The sequence below is a fragment of the Rhinichthys klamathensis genome, unplaced genomic scaffold (assembly GCF_029890125.1).
Source record: "Rhinichthys klamathensis goyatoka isolate OS25496 unplaced genomic scaffold, OSU_Roscu_1.1 h1tg000165l_1, whole genome shotgun sequence".
Classification (NCBI taxonomy): domain Eukaryota; kingdom Metazoa; phylum Chordata; class Actinopteri; order Cypriniformes; family Leuciscidae; genus Rhinichthys; species Rhinichthys klamathensis.
The window spans coordinates 2,838,029-2,855,667 of NW_026606697.1; the positions used below are offsets into that span (position 1 = coordinate 2,838,029).

At 39.4% G+C, this 17,639-nt stretch overlaps 1 protein-coding gene across 1 annotated transcript in view; it reads left to right on the forward strand.

Annotated features, from left to right (window-relative positions):
* Positions 1–17,639, forward strand: part of prmt3 (protein arginine methyltransferase 3) — a 58,504-nt gene that overhangs the window by 14,064 nt on the left and 26,801 nt on the right. Inside the window, exons 11-12 of the mRNA XM_056259211.1 lie at positions 10,459–10,537; positions 16,610–16,797. Of these exons, the coding sequence (XP_056115186.1) occupies positions 10,459–10,537; positions 16,610–16,797 (267 nt within the window). The remainder of the gene's footprint in view (positions 1–10,458; positions 10,538–16,609; positions 16,798–17,639) is intronic.

Genomic DNA, 17,639 nt, shown 5'->3' on the forward strand with positions numbered 1-17,639 from the left:
AGATGAGACAATATTTACAGAAATCTTCAATGACAAAATAAACGACTGGAAAAAATGGTCTTTTATTCGACATAAAAGTCACAAAATGCAAAACAATGCAGTTGCATATTGAAATGTTTTAACTAATCATCTTGTATCATTAACTTTCTGAGTATAACAATATAACAGAACAATATAACGCAAGGCAAGCACTGTAGAAGGTTTTGCCACAAACTCACCTCTATCATGCTGATATCACGAGACAGCTTTTCACCTCGATGAGAAAAATATCGTCACGTTTTAAAATCACATCTATATACACGTATAACACCCTTATAGTTTATGTATTTTACATGATCTTTATTAGCATTTTGTGTAGAAATTCATGTCTGGCTCCAAGGGAAAGTTGTCCAGTTGTCCTTTTTTTTAATGTGTTTTTGGAAGCTAGTTATAAACTTTTTATTCTACATTTAAAAAGAGTGTAAATTACTACCAAAAAAAGCCCCTTTATGAACATAGTGTAAAAAATCGAACGGTACCGTTCTCCACTCCACCCACAATTTGGCACGCACTTGCACCGCGGTTTATCGTAAATCTGACGACGCATCTATAATATGGTTTGTTGAAAATATCAATGCATAAAACAGAGTTTGTCTAATGTATTATTATCCATACTGTCGATGGATACGCATTCTATTTATTTGTGCTGTAGTTTGGTTTTTTGTTCTTATTTTTTTCATTTCAATTTGACAGTACAGTAGTCCTTTTTCCCTAAACATTGCACATACTGAACCGTACCGAAACCGTGACCCGAAAACCATGATAAAAAACGTGAGTAATTTGAACACCCCTAGTGTAAAAACTGTCTCTTGAAAACTGGCATTGGTGAGCCTGTAGTCCAAAATGTCTCATCTTCTTTATTTCCCCTCTTTTCTCTGTCAGAGAAAGTTTCTCCCAGGTGGTTGACTGTCCTACTTTTCGACTGTCTTGAGTTTGTGTGTATACGTGCAAGTGCGAGAAAGAGAGAGAGAACGAATCGATAAATCAGAGGGGGTAATTTTCAGTAGGACGAGATGTCGTCTGGCAGGGAGAGACAGGTCTGAGCCGCCGTAATGTCATTTCATAACTCACACAATTGATCTGTACTTTAACACCCAGCAAAACAAACAGACTGGATTAGATTAAGGGGCAAAAAGAAAGAGAGGGATGTTGTCTGCCACTGGCTAGGTGGAGGAGAGGAGAAGTGAATTAGAAGGCGGCTAAATAAAGGTTGTCACAGGATGATCCATCACATCAAAATGCTATGGCTTGTCAGTCTTCAGCTATACCTTAGAAGCGTGAGGATGCTGGATCAGGCAAGTGAGGGAAGTTTTAAGATCTTTTACAGCTTCAAGTAGTAGGTCATCCGGTTACTTTTTGCCTACGGTTTTATGCATACTACGAATCTGGACATACTTCTCAAGTCACATACTGTTTTTCGCCCACTATATAGTATGGAAGTAGGCATATTCGGACACAGGGCCAGTCGTCTGTAATCAGTCTTTTTTAAAGAGGTCAGCGGATGCAAAATTCACTTTTAAATGGTGTTTGCATATAAATGTCTTTGCAGTGTGTGGACACAACCACCATACAATGAAAAAAATCCATTCACTCCTTTTTTTTTAATCCTTAAAAAGTCTAAACACTCTCAATAATCCAGCCGTTTTGATTTTCTGAGCACTATGATGTCATAATGCTCATGCTCCGCCCACGACCACTGACGGACTGTCCCGTATTAGAATATATCTGCCCTCAGCCATTCGACACCCCCCATGAAAGAGAGGGGTGAGCAGTTGCTCATTATCATTTAAAGAGACATGCACCGAAACAGGTCGCTGTGACCAGAGCTGTTTTTGAGGAGGTAAAAAGGGTGTTGTTTTACACAACCATTGAGTAATTTTAACCAAAGTATGTTACAAACTTTACATGGACACCCTAAAGAATCATACCAACTTGTGGAAAATGGGCATCCGATGACCCCTTTAAATGTGTAGATTTGATCAAATTTAAGACCATATTTTAACAGTCTAAAGCACAGGGCGCAAGAGCACTTAGGGCATGTCCGAATCCACTTTTGCTAGTTTAACGACGGGAAAAATGGTTGACGCACCAGGCACATGGTTTAAAAAGGTTGTCCCTATTCTCTTGATGAGTAATGGGTGTGTGTTGGGCGTAACGTGCAATAAACCAATCAGAGTCTCATCTCCCATTCCCCTTAAAAGCCAGTTGCGCTCGCGCCATGGCGGATTCGCTATTTATATGGCGGAATTTGCAAGCGGAAAGACTGAACGCTTCTCCAGAGAGCAAACGGATCTGCTCGTGCACGAGGTTAAAGCGCGCAAGCAGAGCATCTACGCATCTATATCTTTTATGTACACAATATTAATCTTTTACGTTATAATCCTTTTATTTTTAATATTTGGCTAGTTTGTCCCTGTGTGTTTAAAAAGCAGAGTGTATGCACGTTGTGCACCCGCCTAGGCGCATTTTACTAACGTGCTCTTTAAATAACACAAACAAAATACTAGACCGCGCCATTGACCAACTGAAACCCGGTCTAAAGTCAATGGCGCAGTTTATTTCAGTTGCCTCAAAATGGCATCGTCCCATCAATGCTCCTGAACACACCTCGTTTTGGATGCATTTGCTATTTAAACAACGTGGCGCAGGACGTGAAAATGATAACTGCGTCGGGCTGAAACTATCAAAAAACACTTACGTCGCGCCGCATTGCACCGGTGTATGATAGGGCCCTTAAATGTATCAAACTTAATACAATTGTACACCCTTTAATTTGCTTGAAGGATTTGATGAATTTAGATTTAACCAGGTCCACCATGTACTCAGGGCCATCAAGTTAGTGGTGGATGCCAGTAAGACATTAACACCCCTAGCTGTTCTTTAAATGATTCACCAGTCATAGTTTGCAGTGCACAATGGGCATATACTGAGCATTTACTGCAGCACAGTCATTGTTCTATAAAATATCTTTTTTTATACTGGCAGATAATGATATGTGTCCTTCAGTGATAGGGACAAAGGTCTTGTGTAAAGGCCTTCACTAGCATTAGCCTAGTGGTTAAAGAACAGGGCTGGGGAATGAAAGGTTGCCGGTTTGAACCTCTCAAGGGCCAGATCTTGAGCTGTCACCACTGCGCCCTTGGCCTAACTTCAGGTTGCTCCAGGTGGATTACGTAAATAGTGGTTTTCTGTCGTGTGAAAGTCATGGAAATTAATTATACGGGCCAGGTCAAAATGAAAATTCTGTCATCATTTACTCACCCTCAAGTTGTTCCAAACCAGTATGAGTTTCTTTCTTCTGCTGAGCACAAAATAAGATATGAATGTTGGTAACCAAATAGTTGATGTGCCCCATTGACTTCCTTATAATTTTTTCCCATACTATAGAAGTCAATGGGACCCATCAAGTATTTGGTTACTCATATTCTTCACAATATCTTCTTTTGTGTTCAACAGAAAAAAGACAGGTTTGGAACAACTTTAGGGTGAGTAAGTGATGACCTAATTAAACATTTTTGGGTGAACTATCCCTTTAAAAGCTGTTGAAACCATCCCAACATCCAAAATGATTTAGTGTGCATGATGTCGCTGTTTATTTGGGCCAGTGTTTGAAAAAAAAAAAATACAGTGCATATAGCAGTTTAAACTTTTAATTTAAGGTTGCTTTGAAGTATGTTTGGAAATTTAGCACATTTGGGAAACTATGAGCTGCTGTGTGTGGTGATGGTCAAGTTAAATTAATGGCAGATCCCATCTTGGGCCTCATTATCTCTTGATAGCAGTCTTACCTGTCTCAGAAGAGAACAGCTGCAATCACTCACTCCATCCATAGCCTACAGCTGCCCGCCACACACACACACACACACACACGTTGGTACACCTATCATTATGGGGACATTCCATAGGCATAATGGTTTTGAGCTTATGACATTTTCTAGCCCCTAAACCTACCCAACATTTTACATTTTTAATAAAAAAATAATTTAGTGTGTTTATTTAGGGATTTGAATTATAAGGACATCGGCATATCCGCATAATGTAGGGGGCGTAGCCTGAAACCCGAATACACACTACAATATAAGGGACACACACAAACAAACAAACCTATGCAGGTACACATTCTCTGAAGTACACAAATACTCTTGTTGTTTATAACAATATGCATTAATAAATCTATGTTGTATTGAGCTAAATTTTAAGAAAAGCTAAATATAATAGGTTTTAGAATCTTAATTTCCTGACATTCTCAGATTTTGACTCCATCATGATTTCCCTTTGCTTTTATTTTACACTATGATGCACCCAACGCTTACCTGGATCTGTCACCGGTCGACAATGAAGCTTTCAAACGTCCATTGTCCTGCTAAAACGAATCATGGAAACAGTTGACTTGCCTTATTTGAATATGCTTGTACAATATGGTACATTTACTACTCGTCTGTATTCATATGCAAATCAGACTCTTTCACACTCAAAACCACACAGAGCAAACAGTTTTGCTCCTAGTGTTTAGATTTATCACACAATCTATGCTTTATTAACAATAGTATTTAGTATAGTGTTATGGTCATTTATCTTAATGTCTTTTAATGGTTGCCCGCACACAATGCATCTTTGTGTTTGACTTTAATTTTATCTTTGGAAGGAGAGGTAGAAACTTTTTAATTTAGCAAAGACTATTGGTTTTATTAATCTTGTGCTATCTGTACTCTTCAAACTGTAACACTGAGCTAATTAGATTTTTCATAAAGCATCAACAAGATAAAAACTCAAACAGGTTGTACGTCACACGCATCACACACATGACCAGCGTCGGCCAATAGTGAGCCTACGTGTGACGTACAACCTAGAAGTTTTGAGCAATATCACTACGTGAAATCTCAAAGCCCACAGGGAAGGAAATGAGTTGTTGAATAAAGTCGTTTTTTTGTTTTGTTTTTTTGCGCACAAAAAGTATTCACGTCATTTGATAAACTTGAGATTGAGCCACTGTAGTCACTCGGACTATTTTAACGATGTCTTTCATAACTTTTGGGCCGGCCAGTTTCGATCCCTTAAGAAGCCTATGGAGGAGTGATCCAGCTCTCAGATTTAATCAAAAATATCTTAATTTGTGTTCCGAAGATGAACGAAAGTCTTACGGGGTTGGAACAACATGAGGGTGAGTAATTACTGACAGAATTTTCATTTTTGGGTTCATTTTTTTTCACTCTCAGCTGAACGTGCAGCTTTGCTAACGTTACACTCTGACATGCTCTTTAAAGGGTTAGTTCACCCAAAAACGAAAATTCTTGCAGAAGCTCAAACATGCAGTGTAACATGAAAATGAACCTCATTGGTTCTTGCAGAAGCTAGTGGATGCGCAACCCCCAGGCCGCCAACATCAACATCCACATCGGCCAGAAGGAGGTCGAGCAGGTCAACGGCTACGTCTACCTCGGCCAGGAGCTGACTGCTGGGCACAAGAACAACCGCGAGCTGGCACGCCAACAGAGGGCCGCCTGGGTCAGCTATGCGTCCATAGCAAAGGTGGTCACCAACACGGCTGACACCCCCCTGCTCGCCCACCTGTTCAACAGCACCGTCCTACCGGCCGTGCTCTACGGGGCCGAGACCTGGTCGCTGACCGCGGCTGACAGGCAGAAGCTGGCAGTGACCGAACGCGCCCTTGAGCGGTGGATGGTCGGCATCAAGAGGACGGACCACATCAGTAATGAGCTACTGAGGAAGACGAGCAAGGTCAAGGACGCCGTCAACCAGGCCGAACAGGCCAAGAAGCGCTGGGCCGGACTCATGGACAGGAGTTCGGATGGGCGATGGACGCGGGCCGTGACTGAATGGCTGCCACTTGACATCAAAAGACCGCTCTGCCTCCCCACAACCCAATGGCGGGACTCGCTCAGACAAGACATCGGCAGAGACTGGATGGGTCTGGCCAGGGACCGAAAAGCCTGGCGAATTTGTTGTGGCCTGCGTCGAAAGACCGAAATACAGGCCGATTGAAGATTTAATCTTGTTATTTGTTTATACAGTATATATACACTCACCGGCCACTTTATTAGGTACCCCATGCTAGTAACGGGTTGGACCCCCTTTTGCCTTCAGAACTGCCTCAATTCTTCGTGGCATAGATTCAACAAGGTGCTGGAAGCATTCCTCAGGGAGTTTGGTCCATATTGACATGATGGCATCACACAGTTGCCGCAGATTTGTCGGCTGCACATCCATGATGCGAATCTCCCGTTCCACCACATCCCAAAGATGCTCTATTGGGTTGAGATCTGGTGACTGTGGAGGCCATTTTAGTACAGTGAACTCATTGTCATGTTCAAGAAACCAATTTGAAATGATTAGAGCTTTGTGACATGGTGGAAGTAGCCATCAGAGGATGGGTACATGGTGGCCATAAAGGGATGGACATGGTCAGAAACAATGCTCAGGTAGGCCGTGGCATTTAAACGATGCCCAATTGGCACTAAGGGGCCTAAAGTGTGCCAGGAAAACATCCCCCACACCATTACACCACCACCACCAGCCTGCACAGTGGTAACAAGGCATGATGGTTCCATGTTCTCATTCTGTTTACGCCAAATTCTGACTCTAACATCTGAATGTCTCAACAGAAATCGAGACTCATCAGACCAGGCAACATTTTTCCAGTCTTCAACTGTTCAATTTTGGTGAGCTCTTGCAAATTGTAGCCTCTTTTTCCTATTTGTAGTGGAGATGAGTGGTACCCGGTGGAGTCTTCTGCTGTTGTAGCCCATCCGCCTCAAGGTTGTGCGTGTGTAGCTGGTTTAAAAAATTGTGAAATGTAATTAAGATTGTTTGTGAACTTCATCAAAACTTAATTATTTTTGTTTTCATATTTTGTATGCTGAGTTGTAATCCGAAAATGTACATAGTTTTAGTGGGAACCAATTATGCAGAATGTTGTTGTATATGGGGCACATATTGGTGACGCAACGATACCTCGTGCGATGTGCGAACAGCGCCATCTTTAGAAGCACATTTGCCGCTGACGGGGTCGGGTGTGCTCTCTCTCTCGCTCATTTGACGAGCGTGCTGCTTTCTCCGTGCTGTTATGAGCTGTATGAGACTGAGGGGGAGAGACGTGTATCCCACGAAAAAGAATATTAATTGTGCCCTGTATTTCTGCAGAATAAAGATCCTGAGACCTCTTCAATCGGCGTTGTCTTCATTGAACAGAAAATAAACACAACCAGAGTAAAACTGCTACACGTGTTGTGGCTTCACAAATGCTTTGCTGCATACCTCGGTTGTAACGAGTGGTTATTTCAGTCACTGTTGCCCTTCTATCAGCTCGAACCAGTCTGGCCATTCTCCTCTGACCTCTGGCATCAACAAGGCATTTCCGCCCACAGAACTGCCGCTCACTGGATGTTTTTTCTTTTTCGGACCATTCTCTGTAAACCCTAGAGATGGTTGTGCGTGAAAATCCCAGTAGATTAGCAGTTTCTGAAATACTCAGACCAGCCCTTCTGGCACCAACAATCATGCCACGTTCAAAGTCACTCAAATCACCTTTCTTCCCCATACTGATGCTCGGTTTGAACTGCAGGAGATTGTCTTGACCATGTCTACATGCCTAAATGCACGTAGTTGCCGCCATGTGATTGGCTGCTTAGAAATTAAGTGTTAACGAGCAGTTGGACAGGTGTACCTAATAAAGTGGCCGGTGAGTGTATACACTCACCGGCCACTTTATTAGGAAAGAAAGGTGATTTGAGTGACTTTGAACGTGGCATGATTGTTGGTGCCAGAAGGGCTGGTCTGAGTATTTCAGAAACTGCTAATCTACTGGGATTTTCACGCACAAACATCATAATAACACATTGTGAAGTAATAAGGTTAGCACTCAGGCATTGAATTCATTATGCTGTGTAGTTTGTACCATTTCTGTCTTTGGTGTTTCTGGCTTTGGATTTGTCGAATTGAGTGTAAGTAGATTACACAGCCCCTGGGAGTTGGATTGATATGGTAGTACAGTAATTGAGAGGATTATTCATTGAATGCTCATGACGTTGGCCGTGGCTGAATACTGCAGATGCCAGCTGTTTATAGAGCAGTGAGGGCCATCAGACTAACACTGTTCTCTGATGTTCACAAGAAACAAATTACAGAACCAAGCTCTAAAACAGACTCTTGACTTAATTGACTCATGTTTCTAGTTTTTTTTTTTTTTTTTTTTACCGTCAGTCAAACACGTAAAGGATTTAGGCAGAAGTCATTCAGTTTATTTTTATGTGAACTGTAGTTAAATGAATTCTCTGCTCCATCTAGAAAAATCTAAGTGGAAAAAAGTAGCGTTCATCTGTATGCGTGTGTGTTTATGAGGTAATTTGTTAAATGTTCATGAATGCTGCTGTCCAATTTTCATTAGCATTTCATTAGTTGCATTCATGTAATTCTGCCCCGCCTCCACATGGCTTAATGAATCGATCTGCATTTTGGCCTCATTCAGCCATTAATATTGCACTGACTCTCTTTACCACCAGTGTGTGTTATTAGAGCTTCTCTTGGTGGGATTGTACCTAGTGATGCACAGATGCTGTGCCTGTACACATTTTGAGTTTTGAGGAGAAGTTGTAGGATGTCAGCTTGTAGTTTGTAATAATAATAAAAAAGAAGTATTTAAGAAAGCAGTGTTTTCAGGAAACAGTGGATTCATAAGGCCGTTGATTGCAGAGATTGCGAAATTGGAAAGATTGAAAATCGTGATACTTTTTTTTAAAGGATTTTTTTATTAATAGAAAGTTCAAAAGAACAGCATTAATTTGAAAAATAATATATATAAATGAATTAAGTCTTTACTGTCATTTTTTATATTAAATAAATAAGTTATATATATATTTTTTAAATCTTATGATAGTGTATACAGCAATCCCACCTTCTCTCTCTCTCTCTCTCTCTCTCTCTCTCTCTCTCTCTCTCTCTCTCTCTCTCTCTCTCTCTCTCTCTCTCTCTCTCTCTCTCTCTCTCTCTCTCTCTCTCTCTCTCTCTCTCTCTCTCTCTCTCTCTCACTGCAGTGGAGGCAGCCGACTGTGAAATTGGGTTCTAAATTACACCATGAAGAATCTTAGCCATCACTCTAATGTTGAGTCAGTTTAAAAACGACCCGGAGAGATCCAGTAGATCCGCTGTCACATGACTTTTAAGGGTGCCGGGCCAGTTGACCTCAGCCTATGGTTTACAGAAGTGCTCATTTGAGCTTTAACAACAGACTTCAACAAATATAGGGTTTCTGCAGGTCAAATCAGAGCAGAAAGTCTTAAATTCATAACATCATGGCATTAATGTTACATGCAAATAATATTTTCTTCCTCAGTATTTTTGTCTTCCAGTACAAATATATAAACATTCTTAAAATATTCTAGTGGTTCACTTATGATTCGATGTGACTTTTGCACCAACTAGACACCAGAAGACCATGCTGATGAAGACTGTTACCCCTCATCCTAGGCACATCCATCACATATATCTTCTGTAATTGATTATGCCTCCTTTTTTTTAGATAACTCAGAACGAGCATGAAGCAGCCTTGTTTCACTCATGACTGTCCAGAATGAGTCCAGCGAGACTGAGCGATAATAGAATAACTCAGGAGGTGACGTGCCAACTACTCATGCAGAACCGGTGTCAGTGAGGGGTCAGTGCAATAAAACGGGATGCTGGGGGGCCATGCATATGTTTAAAGAGGGTGCTGTGTTAAGGTCTCATAAATCCAGAGGTCTTGCATTTGATATCGGTTTGAATGTGATTGCGGATGCATGTGTGAGGGCCAGAGGGGAATGATGAATGCCAAATGTTACTTTTGAAACTAGTTTGCTTACGTTCTCTGAAGAAAACTAAAAAGTGTGAGTTGTGCTCAGGCAGAAGTCGTGATCGCCAGGCGATCGCTAAGGGATTCTGAGAGATGTTCTGTTGCTCAGGTGTTTCGGGTGGTTGCTAGTGTGTCCTAATCTGGGCAGTTTCTTGCTGTCCTAAGTCAAAAGAGCTTGTGTCTAACTTACTGCATATTTAATTTCAGCAAAAATATTTGCAAATAAAGCAGCATTTTTATCTCATAATGGATATCCCATATGGGATAGAAATGCTGCTTCATTGAACACTTGGTTGTGCACCATTCAGAATTTAACAAGAATGCAATTTTTTTTATTGAATGTGAATTGATGTTGCAAACATGATTCAGAATTGCAATTTGAATTTAAGGAAGTATAATAAAAATGAAATTCATGTAACGCCAAAACATGTCATTTTTAACTAGAAAAGCAAGGTGAATATATGTATTTAGCGTAAAATTTTAAAATGTGATGCATTGCTCCAATATTACATCCGAATGCATGTGATCACTGGCCTTTTATATGTGTATCTTTCCCCCATTTTGTCATTTTTTAGGGCTACTTCCTTCTGTTTGAGTCAATGCTAGACTCTGTGCTCTACGCCAGGGATCGGTACCTTGCAGAAGATGGTTTGGGTGAGTCCAATGCGCATGTTTCAGCATTCTGAGATAAGGGGTATATCTGGGAGGTCATTGGCCAGACCTACAAATAGTTTGCTTTACTTATGGGACACAGTGAGCCCATCTCTCATAGTGGGGTTTTATTTTCAAGGTCTATCAAACAGACCTCATTTATTTTAATAGGAGGATTCCATACAGACTGAATCAGGGCTGTCTAAAACGATGAAAGATGAGTTAGCATGTGTGTGTTTGTTTCCCTTGCAGGGACATTACAAAGAGGTGTTATCATGAAAATGGTGTGGTGTTGAACATTATTTAGCCTCCCCCTTTATCCTGACCATAACCAATAAAAAAATGGAGGTGTAGAAGTGTGTTGAGAATTTGGTGGTTGTAATGTGGCTTAAAAAAGGTGGCTACAAACCATTAATGTAGATTAATATGTTTTTATTTTTAAAGTTTTTCCTACATACTTTTGAAAATCTGTTTTTCCCCTTTTTTAAATTCGTGATAGATTGATAGATGGAGGGATGGATAGAATTTGATGGAATACTGCCGTACTTTATTACTTTTTTAAAATTCATGTGCTTTCGTAATCTTTAATCAAAGCATTTGCAGTGACATCGCTTCTCTTCTCTGATGATGCGTTTATTGGCACGAGGGCGGGGCAACCTGTCACTCAAATGACATCACAGCAATAGCTAATCCCAACTGTCCAATCAATTTCCAATGGACATAATTAAATTCATTTAATATTTATTATAGCAAACAATTTTTGTGAACATTTACTGAAACATTGCTGATTTATTTATGATTTTTAACTCATTCTAACTTCCAAATGATCATTCTTGCACAAAAATCGCGATTCTAGATAAACATTAAGGAAAAAATAATTATTAAATAAGATTTATTTTGCTATGCTGCAGGAAACACTGCATTTAACTCCTTATAATTCAGTGCAGTTTAGGATACTTTTATATTTGCAAAAGTCATGCCACCACAATCTTTCTTTATACTGCAGTTTTGTTGAACCACCTTTCACACTTGCTTAGTTTACAGCATAATGTTCTGCGTGTTTTCCAGGTGTTCTCTCTTATCTCACACCCTGCATGCTGCGCTGCCTTTTACTACATATTGATTTGCGTCAATAAAACATAAATTAAAGCAACTGATGAATAACTAAGCAGTCCTTGGGGACTCACCTTCTAGATACCAGAAAACAAACATCTTTTTCTTTCATTGTTGGGGAAACTGCAGCACTCAGACTAAGCTTGTGGACGGTGTGGAAGTGGATGTTAAACATGCTGCATGTGTCTTGTGGCTCTGCGTCATTTTCTTGTCCACTGTGGAGGTTTAAGTGAACAGATGCTGAGGAGATTCGGTGGTACGCAGTGCACACGCTGACTGGATGAATTATGACTTCAAGGATCTTGACACAGGAAATGTTACACTCTCCTGATCTTTACAGCATCATGGGATTGAGGATTGGTAGGGATGTGAATTGTTAGGAATTTAACGATTCTAGTTATGATTCCGATTCCACTTAATGACTCCAGTCGCTTTTTTTTTATTCTATTAAAGTCCCCCTGTGGTGAAAATCCAGCTTTTAATGTTGTTTATATGTCTATGTGGCATTTTTAATATGCTTTAATACAAACCATGTTCAAATTCATGAGTCAGCACCATTGCTGAGTATTTTCTTCTTAAAACTGCAGTGAACCAAAGACAGTCTCAAAACCACGGTTTGAAATCGCTGGTGTTTCTGACGTCACACCTGGTAACCAATCACGTCAGAGAGTGATCATCAACGAGTGGATCTCTGAGCTGGTGTGAGTGAGTGGAGGCGGGGCTAATTTTCATATTCATAGAACTGCGTATACTAAATGAGGCAAGGGTGTAGAGTTATATTCAAGCTATTTTAAGGCATGAAGAAACTTTTCAAGGATAAAACGCTTAAATATGTCATTTTGGTGATCAAAGATGAGTTTTAAGGGATAAAATTATTAACTCTTTTAGTACTTTTCAGGGACCTCCAAATAATTGTTCTTAACAGATATATATATATATATATATAAATGATATGTGTGTATAGATAGATAGATAGATAGATAGATAGATAGATGGATAATGAAATACTGCCGTATTATAAATTATTTTCTGTGCACATCATTACCTTTTTTAATTCATGTGCTTTCGTAATATTTAATCAAAGCATGTGCAGTGACATTGCTTCTCTTCTCTGATGATGCGTTTACTGGCACTAAAATGACATCACAGCAATAGCAAACCCCAACTATCCAATCCATTTCTAATGGACAAAATCAAGCTCCGCCCTATAAATTTTTTTGTTCTTGTTCGAGAAACTGTTTCACTCCATTTCTGTGACATCACAGTACAGTTTTCACAATTTGTTGAAACAATGATACATTTTTTTTCCAGGATTCTTTGATGAATAGAACAAACTGAATTTGGAATAAAAAATACTTTGTAACAGTAGAAATGTCTTTACTTTTACTTTAATTTAATGCAACCTCGATGCACATTGTCATTCCAATTTTATTGGACAAAATCTGTTGCATGCAAGATGAGCCATCAACATTTGAAAATACATTTTTATGCATATATGTGCTAGGAAATCCAGAAATGTGAGAGGCACAGGCGGAATAGCACTGAGTCGTCCAGTGAGGCAGCACGTTTCTATTTTTCAGCTCAGTCGGAAAGCCCGCAGCCATGTATACCTGGTGTGAAGCAGATTGATATAATGGCCCATCATGTGGCAGCTCTGCACTGTGTCAGATCAACATTACTTACCACTGCCACTATAACCTCGTTTCTCCCTCTCTCTCCATCCTCATATTATTAACCTTTCTCTTCATCCTGAAACGTGGTCTGTGCTTTCTCGCTCTCATCACTGGATGCTTTTTTTTCCACCCCCTGTTTTTACTACCCTCTTTTTCACGGCTGCCCTCAAGAGGAACCGGAGGGGGGGGTGCTTGACAAACGGGCCATGAGCACCGAGTCGAGAAGGACGCAGATGTCAAAGCTATGAATCTTGGGACACTACCCCCCCTCTCACCATCGCCCCCTTCTCTCTCTTTCTCTAGCCTCCCCTCCCTGTTCAGGTGCGGGACGGTCCTGTGTACCACCCAATCAGTGCTTACATGCGTCTCCCAAGACAATCACTCATAGCGCCACTAATCAGAGAAAATGAGGTGACAAATCCACTCCAGGTGTGTGTGTGCGCGTGTGTGGTTTTTCACCCTACGTGACACCCACAGGGTCACAGCGAAGGCTTTAAGGTACCTTCGAGGTTATAATATGCCAGTCACGATTCTGTCACACGGGAGACAAGATTTTGATGGGACACACTTTATTATGGCGCAGGAGAGTGAATGTGCCCCTTAACCCTTGATTAAAGGTCAGACAAAGTTGGTGAGATATAGTCTATCATGGATTTCTCTTTTGAAGCGTAGGACAGAGTTAATGGGACTGTCTGTTCTGAAATGGCTGTTTTTGATTTTCACCCAACACATCTTAAAGAAACATTAAGATGATTTTCTTGTGTTCTATTATGTCAAATATTTTTTTCAATAAACATCTGGCCATATTACATAATACTATATATAGCACACTATGTTTAAATATTGTAATTTGTAATATTTTTAAAAAAAACTTTTTTTTAGCTTTATTTAACTAGTCAAGGTTAGGGTTAAGGTGACCCTAACCCAAGATTCATATTTTCAGTTATTTAATTATTATAGTATGTAATTATTTAAAATAAATTAAATGCACTAATGATTTACTAATATTTTTTTACTAGTGCTATACAGCCATATACAACCAAAAAACAAACAAACAAAAAAACATTTTATACCTAGAAATCTATTTTTTGTTGACAATTTGTTATAAACATCACTTATTTTTTTCTGCCAAAAGAAGAAAAACAATGGTTTTCTGTCAACTGTGTTGCCAATTCCCCCCCCCCCCCCCCCCCCCCCCCCGATTTATGGAAATGTTTGATATTTTGTGCCGATTTTAGAACACATATTGTTTTAATTTGTCTTAAGTCTGGTAGTGTGTGATCCTCAATTGTTTAGTCAATGATGCCCAATTTTTTTCTGTAACTATTTACAAAGTCAACAAGCGTATGATGCTTAGTGTTTTAAAATCTGTTCATCTTTTAAAAGTTGTGTAGTGTATTCCAGCCGTAATGCACACATGCTGAATAAGGCTTGTTTGTAATTGAAAATCTATTTAATCTTACAATTGCCCTGATTTCCCTTTATGCACATGCAACTAAAATGACATGAATGTAAGACTGAGAGAAGGGAAAACAAATGATTTACACATTCAGGATCTCCTGATGTTTAGTATAGATATCAGTGATGTCTCATGTCTGGTTTCTCCAGTAAACGCACTGCAGCTTTTAGTTTGTCTCTGATGGCCAAACGTAAAGGACATTAAGAACTGATAGATGCAGAGTTTTTATGATTATGACTATCAGTTGAATTTAGATTTTTGTGCCAGAAGCATGTGCTTGGTAACCATTAACATCATCACACAGGGACATTTGCCAGCGCTGGAAACGACTGAAACATTACTGAATGAGAGCGTCAGGGCTGTGGTTTACCATTTCATGATAGATGTGCTCATTATTGCACATTTGTGTAAAGGATGAGGTCTAATACGCCCACACAATGTCCAGCCGTTCCTTACGCTTTAGTTATCAGTTACATAAAACCACAATTTTTTGTAAAAACAAGTCATATTTTTAGTTAGTTATTTATACTGCTTCAGCCTTAATTGAAAGTATCTTGGCTTTTTTATTCGGTGTCAAACACATTTACAGTTTGCAATTTCCTTGTTTGAAAAGTATATTGATAGGTGCATTAATCTACTTTATGCCTTGTCATAATTGTGGCACATTCAAACCGATGTTTCCAAGTAGTTGTGAGAGATTTTTCTTCTTTTGCCTTTTTTTCCCCTTTGATTCATGCCAGTGAATTTGTTCAAACATTCAGTGCTTGTATATTTAATGCCAACAAATTAATATGCAGTCAAAGTTTACAAATGTAGGACATTTAATTGGAGTCATTTCGAGTTTAATGGACTCGAACCAGCTTCCCTGGGAGCAGTGTGGCCCAGATATGTCTAGATCATGTGAGCTAACCACTGCACCAGAGATCTGAAAAGCTGCGCATAAATCTTTTAATGGATGTTACATGGCTTAGTGGTTCCGGACCGGTAAGCCAAAGGTTGTGGGTTTAAACCCCAGAAGGTGCGATTCAGGAGCTCAATCTAAGGGTACGTTTTCACAACAACTATGTACTAAAAACGGGAAAAAAATTGAGTTTTTTGATAAGGACGACAACGTTGTCAAAACGATCCCCGTTCACATGGATGTAAAAATGACTAAAACGCTGGGTTACAATTTAGGTGATGTAGTTACATTGTACTTACTCAAATTAGTACGGTGTAATATTAATTAACCACATGTACTTACTATAGATTTACGGTTATGGTTTGGTTACTTGTAATTATGCATAATTTACTGTTATCACTATAGTAAGTACATGTAGTAATGTGTAATTACGTCACCTTTAAATAGTGTTACCAAAAGCTGTAGTATTCATGCCAGGCCAGTAGTTGGCGATGTCACTTTGTAAAGAAACCCTACACGCCTATAGACTGAACACGTAATTCGCATGCGCATGACGTCACCGTTTTCACAAATTGGGGTTTTTGTAGTTTACATGGAAGCGATAACAGTATTGTCTTCAAAAACTTGCACTTAGAAACCCTTTTTCAAAAGTTTGCTTTTTCAGGCCCCCAAAATGGCGTTGTCGTGTAAACGAACGGCCAAAAAGTTTTACATTTTTCGTTGAAAATGTTGTAGAGTAAATGGCCCATTAGTAAAATATGTACCATGAGTCACTTTCTTTGGATAAGAAAGTGTCTGCTTAATGAATAATGTTCTTGTCATGTAAAGTATTGACTTGTGAGGGCTTCGTTTGACTTTGAACATATATCATATGTAAGCCCTGCAGTTGATGTCTTTTACTCACTTTCATTTATCATCTTTCTTTTCAGTGTTTCCGGACCGATGCAATATCAGCCTGGCGGCGGTGGGGGACACTCAGAAACACAGTGACCGCATTGCATTCTGGGATGATGTGTATGGCTTCAAGATGATGTGTATGAAGAAGGCTGTGATACCAGAAGCTGTAGTGGAGGTGTTGAAGCCCGAGACGGTCATTTCAGAGCCCGCAGTGATTAAGGTAAGAGGAGAGACTTTATTAGGGTCTTTCTAGGAAAGTCTGAAGGGAATTATCAGCGAAATGATTAGTTAATTCTAAATGGCCCAGTGAAGCATGTCATCTATTGAGATTTAATAGTGCGTCTTCAGGGAAAACATATTCTCTTTTGTGCTTGTGATGTTCCTCAAGTCTCATTGGCTAAAAGCGTCTGCCAAATGAACTCATGTAAATGTTAATATTCACTTTTAATAAAATCACAGCGCAGATGGGTTGGCCTCCATACACTACTTTTCAAACATTTTGAGTCAGTAAGATTTCTATTTTTTTAAGAAATTAATACTTTTATTCAGAAATATAATGGTTTCCCCGAAAATATTAAGCTGCACAACTGTTTTCAACATTGATAATATAAAGATATGTTTCTTGAGCACTAAATCAGCTGATTTCTGAAGGATCATGTGACACTGAAGACTGTAAGTAATGATGCTGAAAATTCAGCTTTGCCATCACAGAAATAAATTACGTTATAAAATATATTTTTCTATATAGAAAATAGCTCGTTTAAATTTCAATAATATTTCACACTACTTCTGTTTTATTAATGATATTACTATACTTATTGTATATTTGATCAAATAAATGCAGTCTTGGTGAGCATGAGAGACTTCTTTCAAAAATATTTAAAAATCTTACCGACCCCAATGATAGTGTAAAGGGATAGTTTACCCAAAAATTAAACTGGTCATTCCAAACCAAGCTGCTCTTTTCCATACAACAAAAGTGGATGGTGATTTATACTGTCACTTTCATTTTTGGATGAACTATTCCTACACGTCTGAGTTATCTGGTTACTAATCCCCTCT